This window comes from Macaca mulatta, chromosome 14 (assembly GCF_049350105.2).
Source record: "Macaca mulatta isolate MMU2019108-1 chromosome 14, T2T-MMU8v2.0, whole genome shotgun sequence".
Taxonomy (NCBI): Eukaryota; Metazoa; Chordata; class Mammalia; order Primates; family Cercopithecidae; genus Macaca; species Macaca mulatta.
Genome location: NC_133419.1, coordinates 46,641,434 through 46,664,836, shown reverse-complemented (window position 1 = coordinate 46,664,836; position 23,403 = coordinate 46,641,434). Strand labels below are relative to the sequence as shown.

The following is a 23,403-nucleotide window of genomic DNA, read 5'->3' as shown; positions in this document are numbered from 1 at the left end:
GGTAGCCCGTCTCTAGGCTCCTTCTAGACCTCCATCATGCAAATAGGAAAACTCATATATTCTTGTCATCTTCCTTTTTTTTAGGTAGCCCATTATACACACTATTCTGACCCTTTCTTTTTTCATTTAATATGTCTTGGAGATTTTTTCCATGCCAGATGATAGAGTTTCCTCATTCCTATTCAGAGTACCATGTTATCTCAATGAATGGATGTCCCTCCATGTTGTATTTAACCAGCATTGCGGGGTTTTTTTGTGCGATCTTGGCTCACTGCAACCTCCTCCTCCCAAATTCAAGCGATTCTCCGGCCTCAGCCTCCCCAGCAGCTGGGATTACAGGTGTATGCCACCATGCCCAGCTAATTTTTGTATTTTCAGTAGAGACAGAGTTTCACCTTGTTGGCCAGGCTGGTCTTGAACTCCTGACCTCAATTGATCCACCTGCCTTGGCCTCCCAAAGGGCTAGGATTACAGGTGTGAGTCACAGTGTCTGGCCAGCATTGCAGTTTTTTTGTGTTTTTTTTTTTTTTTTGAGATGAAGTCTTGCTCTGTTGCCCAGGCTGGAGTGCAGTGGCGCGACCTTGGCTAACCACAACCTCCGCCTCCCGGGTTCAAGCAATTCTCCTGCCTCAGCCTCCCAAGTAGCTGGGACTACAGGCACGCACCACCATGCCTGGCTAATTTTTGTATTTTTAGTACAGATGGGGTTTCACTATGTTGGCCAGGCTGGTCTCCAATTCCTGACCTCGTGATCCGCCCACCTCAGCCTCTCAAAGTGCTAGGATTACAGGTGTGAGCCACCACGCCTGGCCCAGCATTGCAGTTTTTAAAGCCCTATTTTGTATATGAGGAATCTGATGTCTGAAAGAAACGACCCTGTCTAAGGTCACTCAGACTAGACTCCTAGCTCTTGACTCCAGTCTGGTGGTGTCCCAGAGGGCTCCAAAGCCTTCTTTAAACCAGGTAGTTAGGGGTTAAACTCTGTTTCCTCCCTCCACCCCCTAATATCTCTCTGCCTGGGCTGCTTCTACCTTTGGGTTCTGAGACTATTCCCCTGTCACCATTCCTGCTCTCTACCCTATAGTCCCCTCTGGGCTCAGAAGGTGGTCAGCTTTGTCCCCTTCCTGAGGGAGGAGGGGAGACTTACCTTCAGCACTGACCAGTCCCTCCCAAAATTCGAATGCTGCGTCCACGGCTTTGGAGGCTCAGCTAGTGCCTGGACTGTACGGTGGCCCGTCTCCTTCTTCCTTTGCCCCAACAGTGAGGCTACCAGTATCATCTGTTCCTTAAATGTCTGGCCCCCTGGGGGTGATTCCTTACTCAGGCTCTGCAGCTGTCTCAGCTAGATGGCACACTGCTTGGTTGTGGGGGGAGGGGGGAAGAGGGAGGGCAGTGGAGAAGGGAGGTGGGAAGCAAAGCTGGATCCAGGCTGGGGGAAACACTGAAGGCCAGGCAGGAAGGAGGCTGAGGGTGGCAGTCCAGGGATACTTTTTCTGTTCCCTTGTGGTATAGGTTTTGGCTCTCACTGCTGCTGGGGACCTCTCTGAGTGGAGGGGCTCAGGATAGTGTGTGTCCATGGGCACACACTCAGGTACATGTGCATGCATAGTCCAGCAGGGCTCAGGGAGCAAAGCAACAGGTCTGTATTTTTCAGGGACTGGGACGGGGTGAACTGGGGAGGGCCTCTGGGATCTGCTGCTTTGCTACACAAATCCAGGGGGTGCCATTCATGTTGCACTCCTATGTGTGATTCATACACAGCCTGAGTATCTTTACAAGGCCACCCTGGGGAAGGACAGGGAAATGTTAGCTCTCCTTCTTCCCACTTCAACAGCCCAATCTCCCTAATCTGGGTAGAAGAGTAGGAGGGCCCATCCTCTGGGGGTTGTGGGGAGGTCTCTACTCTTGAGGGTGACTGGAGAGTATGGCCACCTCTTCTCAAGGACCTCCATCTGCGCTGCTTCAGCCACCTGTTGTTTTCTTTTTTTTCTTTTGAGATGGAGTCTCTCTCTGTCACCCAGGCTGGATGCAGTGGCGCAATCTCGGCTCACTGCAACCTCCGCCTCCCAGGTTCAAGCAATTCTCCTGCCTCAGCCTCCTGAGTAGCTAGGATTACAGGCATGTACCACCATATGCCTGGCTAATATTTGTATTTTTAGTGGAGATGGGGTTTCACCATGTTGGTCAGGCTGATCTCAACTCCTGACCTCATGATCTGCCTCCCTCAGCCTTCCAAAGTGCTGGGATTATAGGTGTGAGCCACTGTGTCCAGCCCACCCTGGACAGATTTTCTCATCATCTGTAGCACACCCCACATGCCTGGACCCTGGATCCCACCCAAGGTTCTGGCATCTTGTAAGGACTTGTTGGTCAGCACCCTTGCTCTGGACCCCTCCTTCTGCCCTGGGGTGACCCCCACCTGCCAGCAGTGGCATCATGGCTACTTTTGCTCCATCCCAGGGGGGCAGGGGACAAGAATAGAGCAGGAGTGTCCAGGATGGCTCAGGATCTCAGTCCACATGCAGATTCCCTGGGCCCCTTGGGAGAAGCTACTCTGAGCCCAGGCCTTACAAGGGAAATTACTGGGCTGCAGCTGCTGTTGGGACCTGTGGAGCCCACAAGGGATAAGTGTTTGGCCAACAGGAAGGGGCCTGGGTGCGACCTGAATGTCTACTTGCTCTAGCCTTGGCTTCTCTGGCACGTCTGTTGGAATTGGTGACCTGCCAGCCACTGTGCCTTCCTTGGAAGCCTTCCACACCTGTCCTTGAGGCTCCACACCTGGCCCAGAGCATCTGTCAGGGCCAGGGCTGAGGCTGTGTGAGAATCCTGCAGAATGTTCCCAGTTTGGCTTTACAAATTTGGACTCGTTCCAAACTCCCAGTCTCCACAAGGGGCTCCAGTGAGCAGAAAGGCCAAGCTCTCTGTGTGCTCATGCTGGGGAGGGGCACAAAGACCCAGGTACATGAAGGCAGGCAGTAGAGGGGAGTGGCAAATCACACAGACCCAGGTGGTTAGTTTTGCTCAAAATGCTCCGTTTATTGCTCTATTCAATGACCACGAGCGAATTATAAAAAGACACCAAATGTCTCTGTCTGCCGTGGGATAAATATTTAAAGTCAGCAATAAAAACACGTGGCTCCAAGATAACACACGTTGCCAGAGTCATGCATGCCCTCCTGGTGGGCTCTCAACACACGCATGGACATGGGAACACACGCAGAGCGACACGCAGTGAGACTTCTGGGAAGGCTTTCCCACAGTGACACGAAAAATGTCTCACATAGATCTGGGGCTGAGTCCCCACCCAAACCTTGAGCTCCCCTCCCCTCCCCAACAGGGCCCAGATCCTCTGGGTTCTCCACGCCCCATCTGCCCCCTTCCTCGCCAGTGCCTCACAGGCTGGGCACCCTCCTGAGGGCATCTGACACCCAGAGGCCACCCTGGCTGTGATGCCCACTCCAACCTAGAGACCTCTCCCTCAGCTGGAACTCTGGTAGCCCTCCGGAGCTCCCCATGCCTAACTCCCAGTCATCTGCCTTTTGGGAGAAGTGCGGGTGAGGCCAAGGCAGGCAAGTCCGCCCAGGTTGCTTAGGGGCTGGAGCTCATCACCCCTTCCTGGCCGAGGAGACACAGTGTCCGGTACAGACAGCAGAGATGGACGGACAGACAGAACACACCGCAGCAGGACACAGAGTGTGGCACGGAAACGTTCTGGATCAGGTACTGATGGGACCATCGTTAAAAACTGGGGCCCGGGGTCTGTGTGGTGTGGATCAGGCCCTGGGGCCCCAGGCCCGACCTGGCATGTCCCTCCCCGACCCTGCCCCCACTCCTCAATATGTACAGTAGGAAGAGCAATGCTGGAGGGTAGGGGCCAGGCCAGGCTGACAGAGAGGACAGAGGGAGCTGACTGAAGGGGAGGAAGCGGGGAGCAGGCCCAGGACCCAAGGCGGGGCCCTGGGTGAGGGCCGAGACTCAGGCTGGGCAGTGCCCAGAGAACCTTGCAGGAGAAGCGCAGTCATTCTGGGGACTGGTGGGACAGCTGCTTTTCGTAGAGGCTCATGACGTGGTGCACAAACTGGTACTGCTCGCATGTCTGGATCATGCCGCCCCTGCCCGGCAGAGATGCACAGTGGGGGCAGGGTCATGGAAGGATGGGCTGTGGGAGGGTGCCTCAAAAGCCACGGAGTAGCCATCACTTGCCAGGCCTTGTCCTTGTGCATCTCGGAGAGACCAACCCTTGCCAACCATTACCCTCTGCCCCTTCCTATCAGGGACACAGATGACATGTCCTACCGCTTTCAGCCTCTCAGCCTCTGTCCTTTTGTCCAGCAGCTCTGCTTTTCTTCCCTCTTCATCCGGCCCCCCACCGTCTGGATCCTGCCTCTCTACCCAGCTGTTCTCGCTACTCCTTGTTTGCCCATCAGTCCATGCCAGTGTTTTCCATCTGCCCCTCGCCCCCCAATGCACATGTGGGTCTCTCCCTCTACCCCCTCGAGGCTCTAGCTCCCCTGTGTGCCCAGCCCCCACCCATGGGCTGACCTGTCCTGACGGAGCTGGCACGTGGTCTTCAGGATGTCCACCACACCCTCCTGCCGCAGCTGCTGGCAGCAGATGCTGGTGGCAATGAAGCAGCCGGTCCTCCCAATCCCTGCACTGAGGGCCGAGGGGACCGGTGGGGTGAGGGGCAGGGCAGCCCAGCAGGTGGGGGGCTGCCCCGCTCCAGTGGCTGGCTGGGAGGACCCACCTGCAGTGGACGATGATGGGGGCACAGTGGGGCCCCTCCTGCTGGGTTGCCTCCTCCACCTCCCGCACCAGGTGCAGGAGTGGGGGGGCCCGGTCTGGGGTCTTCTGGTCGGGCCAGGATGTGAACCAGTAATGCTTCAGGCCTCGCTCCTCAGTCCCACTCTGTCGAGGAGACAGAGGCCCACCCCGGGTATGTGTGAACTCCTTCAGCTCACAAACCAGCCCAGAGATAGAGATGGGATGGGAGGAAGAAGAACACAGGAAGCACACAGAGAGTGGAACCCCTTAACCCTTCCATCTAGGCCATATTGCCCAGTGGCACCAGACAGAGACCCAAAGCCAGCTCAGTTTTGGGGGTTGGTCAGTGGTGTTGGCGTGGATCTTGTCTTTGGTCCTGCCCCAACGACTTCAGGATCGTCCAAGAGGGGCCAAGAGCCCCTTCTCCAATTTATTACTGTCTCCGGGGCTCCTTATCTTAACAAATGGTCCCCCAGTCATCCCTTTGTCACATAACCCAGCCCCAGGACTCTTCTCCTCCTCTTGCTTTGCCTCGCCTGCGTGACTCACCTCTATCTTAGTGCTGCAATTGGTGCTGTAAGTTTTACCACCTCTTCACACTCCCCGCTTCACTGCCACCTTGACCTTTATCATTGCTTGAGTGTGGGAGATTTCTGCCTCATTCCCAACTGTCTCAGATCCACAGAGTCAAAATAGTCTGTGTACAACACACTTCTGGACATGCTGCTCTCCTGCTGCAAACGCATGGCTTTGGACTGAATGTGTGTGTCCCCCTAAGTTCACATGTTGTAACCAAACCCCAATATGGTGGTATTTGAAGGGAAGGCCTCTGAGGTGATTAAGTCATGAGAACGGAGCCCTCACAAATGGGATCAGTGCTCTTACAAAAGGGGCCTCAATGATCTTGCACTCCTTCTGCCATGTGAGGACATGACCCTGGAAGTGGGTCCTCACCAGGGTCATGGTGCCTTGATCTTGGACTTCCCAGCCTCCAGAACTGTGAAAAATAAACCTGTTGCTTACAAGCTCCCTGGTCTATGGTATTTTGTTATAGCAGCCTGAGCAGACCACAACATCCTTCAATGTCTCTCACTGCTCTCAGAATAAGACCTACTCTTCTCAGTCCTTCGCCTGGCTAGGAAGACAACTGCTACAGGGCCTGCCCTTCCAGACACACCTCCTGCTCCTGTGTACTTGTACTCAATGCTCCCACACTCCGAAAGGTTTGTAGGTAAAATCTCAGCAGCACATGCAAACACATGTGCACACAAGTGTTCCATCTTCCATGTCCTTTGTTTTATTTTTTTCTCACTGGGAATGCTCTCCTGACTTGTTTGCCCCGGTCAACTCTTACTTATCCTTCAAGACCCCATTCGGCACCACCACTTACAGGAGGCCCTCCCTGAGCACATTAGCTGACAGAGTGTCCTTCTTTTATACATATATACACACACACACACCCCTATATATATATATATATTTATATTTTATATATATTATGTATTTCATATATTTATATTATATTTTATATATACACATATGATATAGATCCTATATTCATCCAATTTAACATATGATATACATATCCTATATTCTATATACCTATCTCTAGCTCAGTACTGACCATCTTATACATGCTTCTCGAGGAAAGAGTCCAAGCTTTGAGAAGCTCTGTGTTCACAGTACCCAACCCAGAACCAAGCTCAGGCCAGGTATTTGTAATGTCTTATGGACAAAAGTAAATTCCCTCAAACTCCAAGAAGACCCGGTTTTTCCCTCATCATCTCCATGGCATTGAGAAGGTGAGCAGCCCTGCCTCATCTCAGCCTGTCTTTCTGTGGAATTTCTACTCAGGAAGCCATTTGCTCAGGTCCTGGGTTACCTGGCTGTGACAGCAACCACTACCTCTGTTCTTGACTTCCTGGCCCTTCATGCCCTCCAACAAGACCTGGATCTTAGAGCTGCTTGGGGAGGGGGGCACTGCTCTTGGGGGCTGAGATGCTTCGACACCCTACCTAGCCCCTATCCAGTGGGAGAGGGAGCAGCTCAGAGGGCCAAGTCTCCGGTATTGTGCTCAGTAACCCCTGTGGCTGTCAGCATCAATGAACCTCCTTGGCTCCTCCTGGATAGGGCATCAGCTTCCTGGTGCCTGGCTCGCCTCTTCCAGCCTTCCCTAAACATGGGTCTTATTTCTCACAAGCAGAATCCACTAATCCCGATTTCAAAGGAACAGTCTCCTCTATTATGCTGATCCTGGAAGAAGCACAACTTCAGGGTGGGAGGATACCTTCCCCCACTCTTCTGGGCTGTTTTGTATTGCTCATATTTTGTGTGTCTTCCTTTTTCTTGCTGTTTTCTGTAACCACAGCCTCCCTATACAACCCCAAAGCAGCAAAGAGTGCCTGCCCTCTTGTGGACAGATTGGGCACTACAGGCCAGAAGCCCAGCATCCCAGGTGAAGAGATGTTTCTAGGGAGGATCTCAAAGTCATGATGAACCCTCAATTATAAAGACAGTGCTGGAGGCTGCTGAAGTCCCCTCATCCGGACAGTCCTGGCCTTGGGTACATTTGAAGCATAGCTAGAAGGCATTATGAATGACAGAGTAGAAAGAGAGAGGAGCCCAACAGCCCGAAATACAACTGAGGACTGGGAAATGCAAGGGGTTTGATTCTACCTCTGGCCCCCAAGTCCTTCACCTCTCACTCATCCATAGTTATCAGAAAATCTGGGAGTGACACTGGCTTTTAGGTCAGTTACAGTGGACTTTGGGGACCTGTTCTCTGTGGAGTCCCCAGTTAAGCCCCTACATTCATCCTCAGCTTCACCCAGCCCTGCCCCAGGCCTCACCTTGAGGGAGATGAGTCGCAGCCGGTAATCCTCCGTGTGAATGACTTTCTGCACAGTGATCTCAACATCGTCGTACACCACCTGCTCCTCTGGCCAATACTCGGTGCATTTCTGCAGGGGCCCAGATCAGGCTGCCATACAATCCTGGTCCCTTCACACACTCTCCCCAACACTCTCCAGGGCCAGCGGAGAGATACACAAGGGCAACAGGGTTGCTGCTACAGAGTGTTGGGTTCAAATCTCAGCTGCAAACTCTATAAGCTACTTCCCCTTCCTGAGCCTCCGTTTATTCCTCTGGAAAACAGAAGTGCTACCATCTGAAGGACTTTCATGGAGATTCAGTTAAATGGGCCAGGAGTACAGGAGTAGCCAACATCTGTCCCGGCAGGCTGGGAGGCAGCAGAGTGCTGTGTTTGAGGTCACAGGCATCGGAAGTGGAAAGACCACCTCCAGGCATGCCTCTATGTGTGAGGCCGGGGCAAACGACTTAACCTCACCAAGCCTCGCATCTCCTCATCTTGGCAGCAGGGTGAACACCGCCAACCTTGTGAGATTGTCATAAAGATTAATCTGAGAACAAGACACTTAGTGTAGGGCGCAATGTAGCAGGCACTCGGAATGGGGACGGGGTCCCTACCTCGTTCATCTCCTCGATGTTGGTGATCATGACAATGATGGGCGTGTGCTCCTGCCACACCATGCGCCAGAAGTCGGCGACCGTGCTGACGATGGGTCCCTGAGTGGCGATGTACACCTTCTCCTCCCCACCGTAGCCCTGCGGCCAGCCAAGTCCAGGCTGTCAGGGTCAGAGGCAGTGCTCCCAGGACCCCATCCCCACACTCAGGCTCTTCCCAGAAGTTGGCAGGAGTCAGACTGGTGTAGGGCCAAGGCTGGAGGATGGATCCCATCGACTCAAGCCTCCCCTTCAGCAAGAGGCTGTCAGGGTGGGAATACGTACCCGGATGTAGTTGGCATTGATGTAGGAACTCAGGGGGTCGTCAGGGTCTGGTGAGGTCAGACACACTCTGCTGTGAGGGTCTGGGGTGGTAGGAGACAAGTAAGGCTGGAAGCTGGGCCCTCTGGGGCAGGGCCCACCTTCTCTGGCCTATTCCAAGATACCCATATTTCTTCTGTGACCTTAGCAGTTCTTCCTTTCCTTGCCCAGCAGCAAAACATTCACCCATTCATGGTTCATTTTGCAGGCGAGGACTCAGGATGAGGAGGAGGGTGGAGACAGAGAGGTGTCCCCGGGTCTCCACCTCTGTCTCTATCCTTAGCCTGTGCCCCTTAAGTTGCCCTATACTCACTGAGTCTTAGCTTCTGGAGAGGAGACAGCTAAGTCAACAATAGAATTACCTAGGGAAATTCCTGTACAGATCTTGGACAGCAAGAGACAGCTAGCTTGAGTACACACTGTCATTGACTTGCTGTGTAGCCTTGTAAAGCACATAGCCTTTCTAAGCCCCAGTTTTCCTATCTGTCAAATGGAGGCAAAGATGTCTACTTCCTTGGGCTGCTGGGAAGACGAATGAGAAAAGAGAAGTGAAAGTTCTGTATAAACGGTAAAGTGCTTTATAAGTATAAAGGGCTGTTCAGATGTGGGAATAGAAAGTTGAGGGAGGCTATTAAGATGAAAACAATAGTCTCCCCTATCTGAAATAAGCCTGGAGGGTCTTAGCCTCATGTGCACATGTCAAAAAGGGTTTTTTTTCCTTTCAATTTATTCACATGTCAAATCCCATAGTAAAAGGGGCTCTCTCTGTCACTCAGGCTGGAGTGCAGTGGCACGATCATGGCTCGCTGCCGCCTCTAACTCCTGGGCCCAAGTGATCCTTCTGCTTCAACCTCCTGAGTAAGCAGGACTACAGCCATGTGCCACTGCACCTGGCTAAATTATTATTATTATTTTTTGGGTAGAGATGAGGTCTTGCTATGTTGACTAGGCTGGTCTCCCATTCCTGGCTCAAGTGATCCTCCTACCTCGGCCTCTCAATGCGCTGGGGTTATAGGCATGAGCCACTGTGCCCAGCCCCCACCCTGCTCTTCTTCCTGAAGTAGATTTTGTTTTGTTCCAGCTAGAGCCTCCGTGCATTGACTATTCGGTCAGCCTGCAGAGGCCGAGACTGAGATTGTATGGGCTAAGGGGGAAGCTGGCTGGAGGCCCAGAGTCCTGGGTTCTGGTTTAGTTTTGTCATCAGCCCACTTGTCCAGGACTCAGTTTACTTCCTGTAATAGGGAGGACTGGACTAAAGACTTCCAGTGTGCACATTAGGAGGCTCTCACAGGCAGTAGAGGGGAGTCATTAAGAGTCTACACCGCTGAGCCAGAGAGGCTAGGTTCAAATCCTGATTCTGACTTACTAGCAGTGTCAACATGGACAATTTACTTCATCTCCCTGTGCCTTATCTGTAACCTGGGGATGGTCATTCCACAGTGACCTTGCTTATCTTGTAAAGAAGTTAACTTTAACAACTAGAGTCCTTATACCAGTAACTAGGACCAACACAAAGTATCAGCTGCTGTTATTACTGTCATTATTACAAGTTCCACAAGTTAAAGGATAAAAAGAAAGATCCTAAACCCGGTAGGAGAAATTGGGGAGGTAAAGGGCACAAGCTTTGCCTCTTTAGCCCAACCCCACTGTCTAAGTTTTTGGCAGGTGATTTGGAGGCAGTTCTTGTGAAGAGGGGGTGTAGAGGGTGGCAGGGATGGAGAGGAGCGAGGGTAAGTGGGAGGGGGCTTTTGGGGGACCTGCAGCAGAGGAGGGCAGGAAGCTCTGTGTGGGCCATCTCCCATCTCCCTGTCTGCAGGCAATGCCGTTCTGGCAGATTCACATGCACAGCACAGGGTAGGGAGTGGTGAGAGGTGAGGCTGGAGAGGAACTAGGTGACAAAGGATCTTATAAACCAGGCTTAGAAAGCTGGATTTAGGCTGGGCATAGTGGCTCATGCCTGTAAGCCCAGCACTTTGGGAGGCTGAGGTGGGTGGATCACTTGAGGTCAGGAGTTCGAATCCAGCCTGGCCAAACATGGTCAAACCCTGTTTCTACTAAAAATACAAAAATTAGCCGGAAATTGCTTGAACCCAGGAGGCAGAGGTTGCAGTGAGCCGAGACTGTGCCACTGCATTCCAGCCTGGGCAACAGAGTGAGACTCTGTCTAAAAAAAAAACAAAAAGAAAGATGGACTTAAACCTGAGGATTAAAAGGGTGACAATAATGATGGCATTTAAGGAAGGGAATGACACAATTAGATTTCTGTTTTGCATCATTTTGGTGGCAATGGTAGAAGATGGAGAGGACAGTGTGGGAGCTGGGAGCCAGAAGACCAGTTAGATGTTTATGGCAATGATCCAAGTAAGAAGTGTCAAGGATCACAGGGCTGTCCAGCCTGGCACGGCTCCAGGGGGCACTTATGTCAATCAATGTAATCTATGTAAATGGTGTCCCCTGGAATTGGGCAACATGAAAGCCCTAACCTCAAAAGCATCATTTGGCAGTGAGGCTGAAGAAGAGGATGTAGATCTGAGAGATATTATTCATTCATTCAAATAGGTGCAGAGCCCGGCATGGTGGCTCATGCCTATAATCCCAGCACTTTGGGAGGCCAAAGCAAGTGAAGGTAGCCTTGAGGCCAGAAGTTCGAGACCAGCCTGGTCAACAGAGCAAGACCTCCATCTCTACAAAAATTAAAACAACCCAAATAGGTGCAGAATGTCTACCATGTGCCAGGCAGCACTGTTTTGATGCTTTGCACACAGTGGAGAAGGGGAGAGAAATTGCTCGCAGCATCTTGTTCTCAACACTGCCTGTGGGTTACTGGTCACTCTGCCTGTAACTGTGCATGGACCTCTCTCCCCCACTAGGCTGGAAGCTCCTTGTGCACAGAGTCTGTGTCCTATTTACAACTAAATCCTCAGTTCCTGGGGCAGGAGCTGAGGAAACGTGTGCCCAGTGAATGAGAGAACAAACCTCAGCGTGTCCTGGATCTGAGAGGCGGCGCTGCTCAGCCTCACCTGCTCTCTGCCTCCCAACCCAGTCTCTGCAGGCACAGGGTCCATTCTCGCTGGACACAGACAAAATTCTTTATTGGGCTCAGGGCATGGCTGGAGGCAGCTCGAGCCTCTCGGAATGCAGTGAGGACTGCATGGAATCCTGGTCTGCTCCCACCTTCCCCCAGTGGCCATTCTGAGTGGCCAGCAAAGTATAAGGTTCTAGGGATACTCAAGTCCCTCCCTCCAGGTAGGGCTGGGATGGGGGAGGGCAAGATGAGGGAAGAGGTGAGCATCCCTGAATAATGCATCCTGGCCTTAAATGGCCCTTTGTTTAACCGGAACTACCTAGAGACTGTGTAACCATAGCAACTACAAGTCGATATTTTAAAAGTTAAAAATAAGTCATGACATCTTACATGTTGTTGGAGATGCTGATGGCAAAGCTGCTTTTTAAAAGCCTTGCTACTCTACAAACTGAACTGGAGCAGGTTTATGCGGATTCACTTTCAACAAGGGCCTGGGGTCAGAATTTGGCAAGGGTGGCAGGCTCATCGAAGCTTGATAAAAGTTATCTGAAAATGACACCCCAGGGCTGACAGAGGAGCATCAGGTCACCTGGTCTAACTAACCCCAAAGGAGGAAAACCCCTTTCAGACCTTCTAGGGGACTGCTCACGCCGCCTCACTTGAATACACTAAGTGACAGGGAGCTCACTCCCTGACAGAGACACTCATTCGCCTGTGGCAGTGGATGTCCCTGTTAGAGGGCTTACAATCCGACCACACTCCACGCCGTGTAGACAGAGAGCCTGACAGCCTGACTCTGGGATCACAGAGGCCCGGGTCTGAAATTCAGCTCTGCAATTCCTAGCTGTGGGACTGTGGGTGAGCCACTTAACTTCTCTAAGCCTTAACTTCCTTTCCTTAAAATCTGCCCACTCTGAAAAGATAGAGGATATGAAAGGTGACCTTTCGGCTACCACACTGTGGCTAGGAGCTGCTGTCATTACCACCCTTTCTCTCTGGGTTTCTAGAGGGCTCAGCACAACACGTGGCCAGGCAGGGCAAAGGACCAGAGAGTGCTGTGTGAGGAAATGAACTTGCCTCTGGCCTCACCGGGGTGGCGCTTCCCTTCAGCCAGCACACCCCAACCCTCTGTCCCACCTCCTCTAGCGATGAGTGTCCCCTCACCCCTGGAGGCCCAGCTGGGGGCTTACGCTCCTCCTCAGGGTGAGGGGGTCCCCAGGTGAAGCTGAGCCTGCCCCCATCCCTCTGGGGCAGCAAGTACTCACTGGGAAGTATGGTTTTGTACCGGTTCTTCCGCACCAGCCCAGGGATGTCGTACTCTTTGGGATCCACGAAGTTCATGGGGATTTCCTGTGGAAGGAGAACACGGGGTGTGAGCAGCTATGGGCCCTCACAGATGTTTGAATCCAGGGGCTGCTGTGCCCCCACCTCCTAGCCCAGGGGCAGGCTTGAGTGCACACATTCATTCAACAAACATTTACTATTAAGAGAGTTAGTGCTCACAAAGCATTCAGAACAGTGCCTGGCACATGCCGAGTGCGTAATAAATATTATAATGACTGTTGTTTTTGGAGAGCCAGCCTGGTATATATAGTCAATAAATAGCTGATGAATGAAGAAAAAGACAAAAAGTGACCTGGCCAATCGCTGCCTTCCTCCATGCTCCCTGGGTAGCATTCCTCCCCTGGGCATCCCTATCTCGGGGACCTGGGTTCGCGCTGCTAGCTCTGTGGTAACACCCACTCCATCCTCATCTCATGTCTCGCCTCCTCTGAGAAGCCTTCCCTGATTCTCCAGCAGGAGAGAAGCCTCTTTCTGAGATCCCAGGAGTATTTGCAGGTCCCAACCACTGTCTGTGTCCAGAGCTCTGAGTCTGAACTTCTCTCCTGGCATGTGAGGGCTTCTTGAATCTGGCCTCTCTTTACTTCCAGTTAGGCCTGTTTCTCCCCTGTTGTTAATCTGCTGTTCTCAGTGCTGCCTCTAGGTCTGAGCTTGGGACGTTCTGCCTCCTGAGGGCACTGGTCTCCCCTGATCCTCATCTCTCCAAGTTGTTCCCACCCTTTAAAGTTCACCTCTGCCTGGGTGTGGCGGCTCATGCCTGTAATCTCAGCACTTTGGGAGGCCGAGGCAGGCGGATCACGAAGTCAGGAGTTTGAGACCAGCCTAGCCAACATGTTGAAACCCCATCTCTAATAAAAATACAAAAATTAGCCAGGCATGGTGGCAGGCCCCTATAATCCCAGCTACTAGGGAGGCTGAGGCAGGAGAATCACTTGGAACTAGAAGGCGGAGGTGGTAGTGAGACAAGATTGCGCCACTGCACTCCAGCCTGGGCAACAAGAGTGAAACTGTCTCAAAAAAAAAAAAAAAAAACCACAAAAAAAACCCTTCACCTCTGAGTGTGTCTCTTCCTGACATCCTCTGGGATGACTCTCCATGCCTCTTGCCTCTGCATTTCCTTCCAGTCTGCCCGCCAGCTTAGTCCCTGACTGCACCCAGCTTCACACTGATTCATTGTTTTTGGACACACTAAGTATGGGCTTTGTAAAATGAGGATCATAATGCTTTCCAGGGTTGTGATGATCAAAAGAAAAATACAACATGAGAAAAACTGCCCCCGGAGTGGGTGCTCAGGCCGCGCTCCTTCCTCGACAATGACCCACCGAACAGGAAATGAGCTAGAGGAAGTGATTCTTTCTCGAATGGGAGATGATAGCCGTGGGAGCTCAGAGCAGGAGCTGAGGCTGGGGTGGTCGAGGAAGGCTTTCTAGAGGCATCTGGAGTGGGTGATGATGTGAGCAAAGGCATGGCAGGAGAAAGGCACAGGCGGAGCTGGCCCAGTTTGAAGCGGACCATCCCTGCAGGGGTGGGGCATGGGGCATAAGGCTGGAAAAGGAGGCTGGGGCCACACCAGGTGAGGTGTGCTGATGGTGTATGCAGGTGGTACCAAGTTCTGGAGAACTTGGAGCAGCAGATTAGATGGTGATGGAGGTCTTCTCACAGGGGAGAGCTACCTGGTCCAGACAGGCCCAGGGTGGAGGCCAAAGGAAGGGAGCTGTGAGGGAGGAGGCGCCTGCTTCTGTAACCCTCTGGCTTCTACCAGGAGGAACTCACCCCCGATATTCTCGGTCTCTCGCCTCTTCCTGCTCATAGAAGTGAGGAGTTACCTGTTCGGTGAATTTGGTCGAGGAATGGAGCTTTTGAGTCTCAGCCCCTTCCTTCCTCCTCCTCTCAGGGCCCTCCTGCCAGGAAAGAATTATAGGGGTGCCCCCATGGGGCAAGGTCCGAGATATGCCGGCACCCCTGTGGAGGGTGGAAAGTGCATCTAATTCTGGGTCTCGGTATCGGGAGGCTCACTCTTGCTATACCCTGCTAAGCCTCATTTCCAACCTGTATTTTATTGACAACAAAGGTGATACTGTGATCTCCTATGCCTTAGCTCTTAATGGCTGAGCACTCAGGCAGGTAGACAGGGGTGCCATTTATCGAGCCCCTCAAAGTCCAATAGGAGGCAGCTGCAAAAGCCAGGGTGGAGGTGATTAGGACCTAAGCTAGGGCCCCAGGGGTGATAAGGAGGGGAGGCGACTAGAGAGATTTCAAAGGCAGAAGAACAATGCTTGGCAGGAGGAAGGTGGAAAAACAGAAGAGTTAGAAGCGAAGGTTCTCTGTGGCTTTCAAAGCACAGCACTGGGCAATAAAGACTTCGCCTTGTCACTGTACCTCCATCACCTGGCTGGGTGCTCTGCACATGTTCCTAGTCTCTCTAACCTTTGAACAATCCTATTATTTTCATCCCCATTTTCCAGATGAGGAAACTGAAGCTCAGAGGGAAAGCAGCTTGCCCAAGACGGTGGGAGAGCTGATGATAAAGTGGTACTAATCTACGGCAGATGCCGAGTTCCAGGCACCACGCTCCACCACCTGGGTAGGTGGATGGTTGACATGGGTCTGCACACAGTGGGGCAGCCGGCTCAAGGGAACTCACAAAGAATTCCGCCTGCAGCAGGAAAGGGTCCAGGGCCTTTTTGTGAAGCTCTTCTGCTTGGAGGACACGGGAGGCGCTGAGCAGGTACTCGCGGGCGGACTCCTCACGTGGGGACATGAGGTAGCCAAAGCCCTCCTCGTTGCAGCCCGGAGTGCACATGTCCAGGGTCAGCGAGACATTGGAGCCCCTCCTGGAAAGACCAGGAAAGGGAGTGTGAGTCTCAGAGGCACAGGGGCGGGCATGAGCTGGGGTCTTCAGGGCTGGGAAAACGAGGGAGGGAGAGATCAGCTGGGAACAGGGTGGGATCAAGGAAGAGGAGTGGGAGTGTGACAAAAGCCCCTGTCAAAGCAGCATGAATCTCAGCCCTGAGGCATCGGCCTGACTCCCTATCTCCTACCTCCTGCAGTGGAGATGTTAACTTAGTGGGGGTTTGGAGCTCCTGTTCTAAAAGTTCCATCCAAAGCTAACCCAACATGGCCTTACCCCGGACTCTCCTCCATCACCGCTGGAGGCAGTTCTGCCCTGTGGTCCCCAGGAAGCTCAGAGAGGGGACACCTGCCTGAAGCACAGAAGCAGGGCTTGGGCCCGAGAGGATGGCTCCAGACCCTCCCCACTGCAGGCCTGGGCCCAGCAGTCCTGGGATGAGGCTGCTGGTGAGTCAAGGACATATTGTCCAGGAGAGGCCAGGACCCTCAGCTGTCAGGAAGGAGGGAGTCCCAGGAGCAAGGTGGCCGCAAGGATGTCTACAATGGGCAAACTCTACTACACTCAGTGTCTCAGACCACAGGACAGGATGGGACCTCATTACACAGAAGGGGAAACTGAGTCCCCATGAAGGGCCAAGAGTTGTCCAGGCTTTCCCAGTAAGGGGGTGGCAGAGCTGAAACAAAAAGCTAGGTTTCCTGACTCCACACTCAGTGTTCGTTCCATGACATTACATGGGTAACTCAAATGTGGTGCGATCTGGCTTATCCACCTAGACTCTGAAAAGACGGTGTCTACACTTCTCAGAGTGTGCTCTGTGGAACACTATGAGCCACCCTATAAAAACAGGGTTCTAACTGGGTACTCAGGGACATAAAGACGGCAATAATAGAAACTGGGGACTACTAGAGGAGGGAGGGAGAGAGGCGGGCAAGGGGTGGAAAACTAACTGCTGGGTACTATGCTCAGTACCTGGGTGATGGAAGCATTTGTACCCTAAACCTCGGTATCATGCAATATGCTCAGGTAACAACACTGCACGTGTACCCCTCAATCCAAAATAAAAGTTAAAAAAAATAGAGTTCTGTGGTCAAGTGACTTTGGGAAATGCCACATACTGCCCCCTTGCTGATTTCCAATGAACACAACATGTTAAAGGCTCTGACAAGTCCTGCAGCAAAGAAAACCACCCAAACTTACTTGAGCGTGGGAGAGTGTGTGTGAACATGTGTACACCTATGTGTGCGTGTGCAGTAACAGTATTTCTCAGCATTCATTTTGGGGCGCTTTGTTCTCTATGAATGACCTGGAGAGCACGTGTCTACACTGGCTAAGCTATGAGGCCAGCTCTGCCCTGGGCACCAGGGGTCAGAGTCAGGTATCCACTCTTCTGATCAGGAGCTAAGAGCTCGAGGGCCCGTGGAGCCCACCCCTCCTCCACCCCTCCCACCTCTCCTGCAGACCCATGGACTTGACGGTGAGCGAGGCGGGGTCGGCCTCAGGCTTGATGTCCATCACACAATCAAACACAGGAGTCTCGGGCACCGGGTCCAGGTCCAGGAAGTCATCCTCAACTTTCTCCTCCATCCACTCAGAGTAGGTGAAGGAGGGCTGGCGGCTCACTGACTGGCGTCTGTCCTCAGGGGGCAGTGGGGTGGGTGGCTCTGGGGGTGTCCTCAGGAGGTGCCACACCTGGTTGGGGTATACAGCATCACGGATCTGGGACCATGCTGGCTGCCCGCCGTGTTCCTGGAGCGCAAATGGGATTGGCACCCCTGCACTCCCTCAGTGTGTCTCGAGCAGCCCTGCTCTCCTGGGAGTTGTCCACAAGGCACTGCCCCGGCCTCAATGGGAGGCTCCATGCCCACTCTCCCTCCCCACCCCTCCCTCTCCCAGCTCTGTTTCTTGGTTCAGGCCTTCTCAGTGGGGCTTCAGAGCTCCTACACCAGCCTTCTCCCCGTCTCACCCCTTTTCCTTAGCCCAGATCACTGCAAACCAATTTTCAGAAAGGAGGAGGTTCTAGCCCCAGGCTGGCACACTTGTGCAAACAGATAGGCATCCCTCCTTGCCCCACCCAGAACGTCCAGCCTGTAGGTCAGATGGGAGCTGGTAGAAATCCGGGCCTCAAGGTCAGAGGAGGACAGCCTTGAGGCTGGGTTCAGGAGGCACCTTACCAGCGTGGTAACGAGGACCAGGCCCATGGACAGAGAGACCAGCAGCAGACTGGGGACTCCCCAGGTCCCAGAGTCAAGCCAGGCCTGGGGAACATCAGATAAACAGGTCAGGGTGGTGGTGGGGGCAGAGTTCTCAGCTCTTGCAATGATGACAAAACCAAGACTCTGAAAATCGCGCCCCAGGTCTGGGGTGGGGAGCAGGCAGAAGAACTTCAGGGGCTTGGAAGTATCTCCTGAACTCAGAGAAGGCCCATCCGGAGGTTGGGGATGGTGGGACTAGAGGCCCCCAACAGATCCCTGCTACCCCAGGACTCCCCAAAGCTTACTCACCGTGGGTCCCAGCTGTTTCAGGAGCGTCAGCAAAGAGGAGACGAGGTTTGTGGCGTTCTGTGCCCAGACGTGGCCATAGCCGCAGAACCAAAGCACCCCGCAGGCAAGCTGGGGCACAGGGGAGCAGGCTAAGTATGGAGCCAGCCCCCTTCCCCCATGCTACCCCAGCAGAGCTCACCTGCAGCCTCAACCTGGCCCTGCATGGAGGCTCCTGAACCTCTAAGGTCCAGCCTGGGCAGCTGAGAGCAGGGCCCCGCTGCTGTGTGCCCAGGGGAGGCCTCAGGACTCTCCCTGGAGAAAAGCTGACTGAAGGGAACCAAGAGAAAGCCCTTTCCAGAGAGGACCTCACAAATATGTACATCAAAAGGGAAGTCTCCCAGAAAGGCCTCCACAGACAGTAGTTCTCAGGAGAACCCTGCAGGGCTGGGAGGTCAGGGGTCGGGGAGGCCCCGTGTTCCGGATTCTTAGGTTAGGGAGGCAGGGTGTGAGGTCTCAGCTGCTGATGCGGTAGCTCAGAATTCCAGCCTTCCCCTCATCCCATCCTTGAGGGCTTGGAGCTCCTGAGGAACACCAGGGAGGCCGCTCATCCTCCTGCCTTCCAGGGGGCCATCTGGGGAGGAAGCGGGAGGCTGGCCCTCCGCCCACCTCTCTCCAGGCCCTGGTGAGGCCTGTGCCATCCTTACCAGGAACTGTGAGGCAGCAAACAGGCACAGGCTGCTCCTGACAGTGAGGGAGTGGCTCCCGGCACCTCGAGGCGGTGGCTTCTGAGCTGGATCTGAGGGCGGCGAGGGAGGAGGGGGTGGCGGCATCTCTTTCTGCGAGTCCTGGAGCCCTTCGGCCTCGTCCAGGGCCTCCATCACTATCGGCTGGGGGAGACCTGTGGAAGATGAGCCATGCGGGCCGATGACTCTGGCCCTGTCCACAGGCAGGGCTCTGCCACCCCAGGGCGGGCCGTTCCTTTTGGGGTGGCTGTGGCTGCCTCTCAATCTGGGATCAGTCAGCGTGGCTCCACTTCCAGCAGTCACCCTCGATTAGCAAAGCAATATTCACCTACCTTCGTCAGAAAGAGCTAAGTGTGGGTGGACAAATTATTTCTCTTTTATTTCTCCAGTAACAGAGTTAAAATGGCAGGAGGTTTTTCAGGGAGTTAATATAGTTGTATTTACGCAGCTTCATTCTTTTCCATTTCTTAAGGAAACAAAAAACAACCACCTCAAACTCAATTAAAAAAGCAGCAGCAGCAGGAAAAAAAAAAAAAAAAAAAAGGCACGGCATAACCAGGCCATGACCCTGAGCAACCCACCCACGCCTGCCTGGTGGATTTTTGTCTCATGTGGGCCATGCCCCAACTGGGGCTGGAGGCCGGACTCTTGACAAGACCACAGCCACATGCCCCCACCCCATCTCAAGACTCCCTGCACACTGAGAGGGGCTGGGGGCGGTTAGGGCGAAGTGCAGGAAAACCTTGGTGTAGCAGAATTGATACCAGATGTCTCGGGCCAGTTCTGGGTCTGTCCCTATTGACTCCGGAGAGTCACTCCCTCTCTGGGTCTTAAGTTTCCCCGCCTGGAAGATGGGGTTTGGGTTCAACCCTAGTTTTTCTAACTGTGCTTTACAGAGCCCTAGTGTTTTCTCAGGTGCACAGGGGCTGAGGCCCTATGTCCGCTCAAGGGCAGACGCTCTGCCTGTCCCTGTACCATATACTGGATTTCGGCTAAGATTATTTCAAGGCAGACTTCTACTACTAAAGAGTCTGAAAACCATTGGCTTAGATCTGAGCCCCTGACTACAGCATGGGGATTCTAGCTGCGGTCACCTCAGTGAGTCCCAGATATTGGAGGTCTGCACCCAAACTCACAGGATTTAGTTTACTGTCAAGAAGAGAGGGACCAAAACATGGATGTATACAGTTTGACAGCTGGGAAGGGGCTGTCTACATATCATGCTGTATATGGGACAATGGACTTGGGTGACAACAGAACCATGTAGGCCCAACACAGCTGTTTGTCCATGAGCTGCTCACTCACTTGACAAACATTTACTGAGCATCTCCCATGGCCTGGATCAAGACTGTGGTGCAGGGAACCCGGTCCTGGGGCTATGTTTGTAGCACAGGTTCCCACTTCCCAGCCTGACCCCTTTCAGCTGCACTCCTTGCAGTTCCTCAGGTAAACCCGCTCCCTATGCTTTGACATGCTATTCCCTTTGCCTGGAACATCCCTCCAAAACCCTGCTCCCCTCCCCTACCGCCCACACACTTTGCCAAGATAACACCTATTCATCTTGCAGACCTCAATCAGACGTCCCCTGAAGTAGGTCCTGCTGTATCACATACGAGTACCCCACGCCTCTCCTTCATATCATCATCATCATCATCATCAGCAGCAGCAGCAGCAATATGCCTGGAACGTGCAGGGGCCCTTCTTTGTGTGCTTCACATGGGTTAATTTCTTTATTCTTCACAGCACCCCTATGGAGCTGCTACTACTATTATCCCCATTTTACAGAAGAGGAAGATGAGGTGCAGAGAGGTTAACAGAGCTGCCCAAGGTCGCCTAGCTGGTAAGGGTAGAGGGTGGCTTCAATCCAGGGCAGTCCGATAGGCTTCAGGCTACATTACATTTGCTATGGGTTGTAAAATAATTTTTGAATATCATCTTCCTCTACCCACCAAGAAGTTCCATGAGGGCAGAGTGGTATCAGCTTTGTTCATCCTGATGTCTACAGCATGTAGCATAAGTCCTGGTGTGTAAGGCTACAATCAATGCTTACTAAATGAGTGAATGATGATGGGCAAATGACACTCTTTTACTCAGTTTTTTTGCCTGATAAATGGAGATAATACATACTTTGAAAAGCTCTCTGTGTGTGTGTGTGTATATATATATATATTATTTATTTATTTATTTATTTATTTATTTTTTGAGAGACGGAGTCTTACTCGGTCGCCCAGGCTGGAGGGCAATGGCGTGATCTCAGCTTACTGCAAACTCCACCTCCTGGGTTCAAACAATTCTCCTGCCTCAGCCTCCTGAGTAGCTGGGATTGCAGGCGTGTGCCACCACGCCTGGCTAATTTTTGTATTTTTAGTAGAGACAGGGTTTCACCATGTTGGCCAGGCTGGTCTTGAACACCTGACCTCAGGTGATCCGCCCACCTTGGCCTCCCAAAGTGCTGGGATTACAGGCGTGAGCCACTGCGCCCGGCAGCTGTTTTAAATATTTTAGATACTACAGATGAAACACCTAGCACAGTGTTCAGCATTTAGTAAGAACCCAATAGATGGCAGATTATAATGCTAACACATAATTCTTGCCTTCAGAAGGCTCCAGTGTCATGGCTAAAACAGACCAGTAAAGACATGTTTACAATATAGTGCATTAAGCAATAAATCTAAGTGCCAATGGAGCCTAAGAGGGTCATGGGAGGGCATCTACCTTTGTCCATGGAGGTTATAGTCCCTGACCACCTCAGCTGTCAGCTCAGATTCTGGGAGCAAGGTGAAAAAGGAAAAGCTGCTGCTAAAAGAAGGATCACGTGGGAAGGCAAGAGTTGCTACTATTGATAAGCAGGGGGTTGATTTCTCAAGGGGCAAGGTCTCTGCCCACACACAGTTGACAGGTGATGCCAAATATGGAATGGTGGAAAGGGACAGACCCAGGGGTTACCTGGCTTCTGTGCCTTGGTTCTGCAGAGCACATACTTGGACCTTGGGCAAGCCCTTCTTCTCCCTGGGTCTCAGTTTCCTTATCTGTAAAAACAAGGGCTTGAACTAGAATTCAGCACTTCTTAGATGTTTCTGCAAACCTCAGAGGAGAGGGAATATGGAACTATGGGGAATAACATGATCTTGGACTTGGCTGCATTTTTTTTTTTTTTTTTTTTTTTTTTTGAGACAAGAGTCTTGCTCTGTCACCCAGGCTGGAGTGCAGTGGCGTGATCTCAGCTCACTGCAACTTCCACCTCCTGGGTTCAAGCGATTCTCCTGACTCAGCCTCCCAAGTAGCTGGAACTACAGGCACGAGCCACTGCACCTGGCTAATTTTTGTAATTTTAATAGAGATGGGGTTTCACCATGTGGGCCAGGCTGGTCTTGAACGCCTGACCTCAGGTGATCTGCCTGCCTAAGCCTCCCAAAGTGCTGGGATTACAGGTGTGAGCCACCGCATCTGGCCTGTATTAAGACATATGGGTGTTCTGCATTCTACACTACGATATATTTGTACTCGTTTTGATTTGAAAATAATGTGTTTTATTTCCCTCTCCTAAAGCTCTGAATCACAAATTTTGCTTCAGGAAGATCTGTGACATTTATCCTGTGGCTTTGCCCTCAGGGGTACATGCACCCCAGTCTGAGAAGCATGGAATTTGTCTGCAATAAAACATCATGCAGCCATTATAAATGACTCTGCTAATGAATATTCGATAACATGGTAAAAGAAATCTGATGGTATGGACTAAGAAAGGCAAGGTTACAAAACAGTATAATCTCACTGGCCTTAAAAATTAAGAAAGTATAAACATGTCTGTAAAAAGATAGCAAATACCTGATGTGAGATTAGAGGTTCACATGAGTTAGAGATCATACAGCATGGAACAGTGAACTCTTGGCACATAGTAAATGCTTAATAAATGTTGTACACAGTAAATGGGAAGACTAAAGCCAGGTATTAACACCGGTTCTTTGGGGGTAGGGTGAAATTAGAGGTGATTTTATTTACATATCCTACATTTCCTCTAATAAATATGTATGTGTGTGCATACATACACAGACACATGCACACACGTATTTGTAGTGAGAAAAATATTTTTTTCAAAAAGATCAAAGTTCTGAGTTGATATCATGAAGCCTAGTTAGGATTCTCAGGTTTCAGGCTTTGACTCCCACCTGTCACATCTAAATGCATACGCTGGGATGTAAGAGATTGACAGAGTATGCGTGGCTCTGCGAGACCCACCCAGCAGCAGAACAGCCACTCCGGAGGCAGGTCCCCGGGATAATGTGTGATCATCACTTTTGCATGTGAAAGATAGGTTAACTGCCTTGCACATTATGGAGGTGGTAGGAAAAATTGCAG

At 52.1% G+C, this 23,403-nt stretch overlaps 1 protein-coding gene across 2 annotated transcripts in view; it reads right to left on the bottom strand.

The window, feature by feature from the left end:
- Positions 1–3,011: 3,011 nt before the first annotated feature.
- The window catches only part of PTPN5 (protein tyrosine phosphatase non-receptor type 5), a 62,477-nt gene continuing 42,085 nt past the window's right edge, over positions 3,012–23,403 (bottom strand). The window contains exons 5-16 of one of the 2 annotated variants that reach the window (XM_077960656.1): positions 19,009–19,202; positions 18,326–18,433; positions 17,996–18,079; positions 17,272–17,513; positions 15,618–15,807; positions 12,898–12,982; positions 8,572–8,651; positions 8,251–8,388; positions 7,614–7,724; positions 4,748–4,908; positions 4,543–4,656; positions 3,012–4,112 (exon numbers count right to left, since the gene is read on the bottom strand). In XM_077960656.1, coding sequence (XP_077816782.1) covers positions 4,019–4,112; positions 4,543–4,656; positions 4,748–4,908; positions 7,614–7,724; positions 8,251–8,388; positions 8,572–8,651; positions 12,898–12,982; positions 15,618–15,807; positions 17,272–17,513; positions 17,996–18,079; positions 18,326–18,433; positions 19,009–19,182 — 1,581 coding nt within the window. In that variant the 5' untranslated portion in view covers positions 19,183–19,202 and the 3' untranslated portion in view covers positions 3,012–4,018. 2 annotated transcript variants of the gene reach the window in all.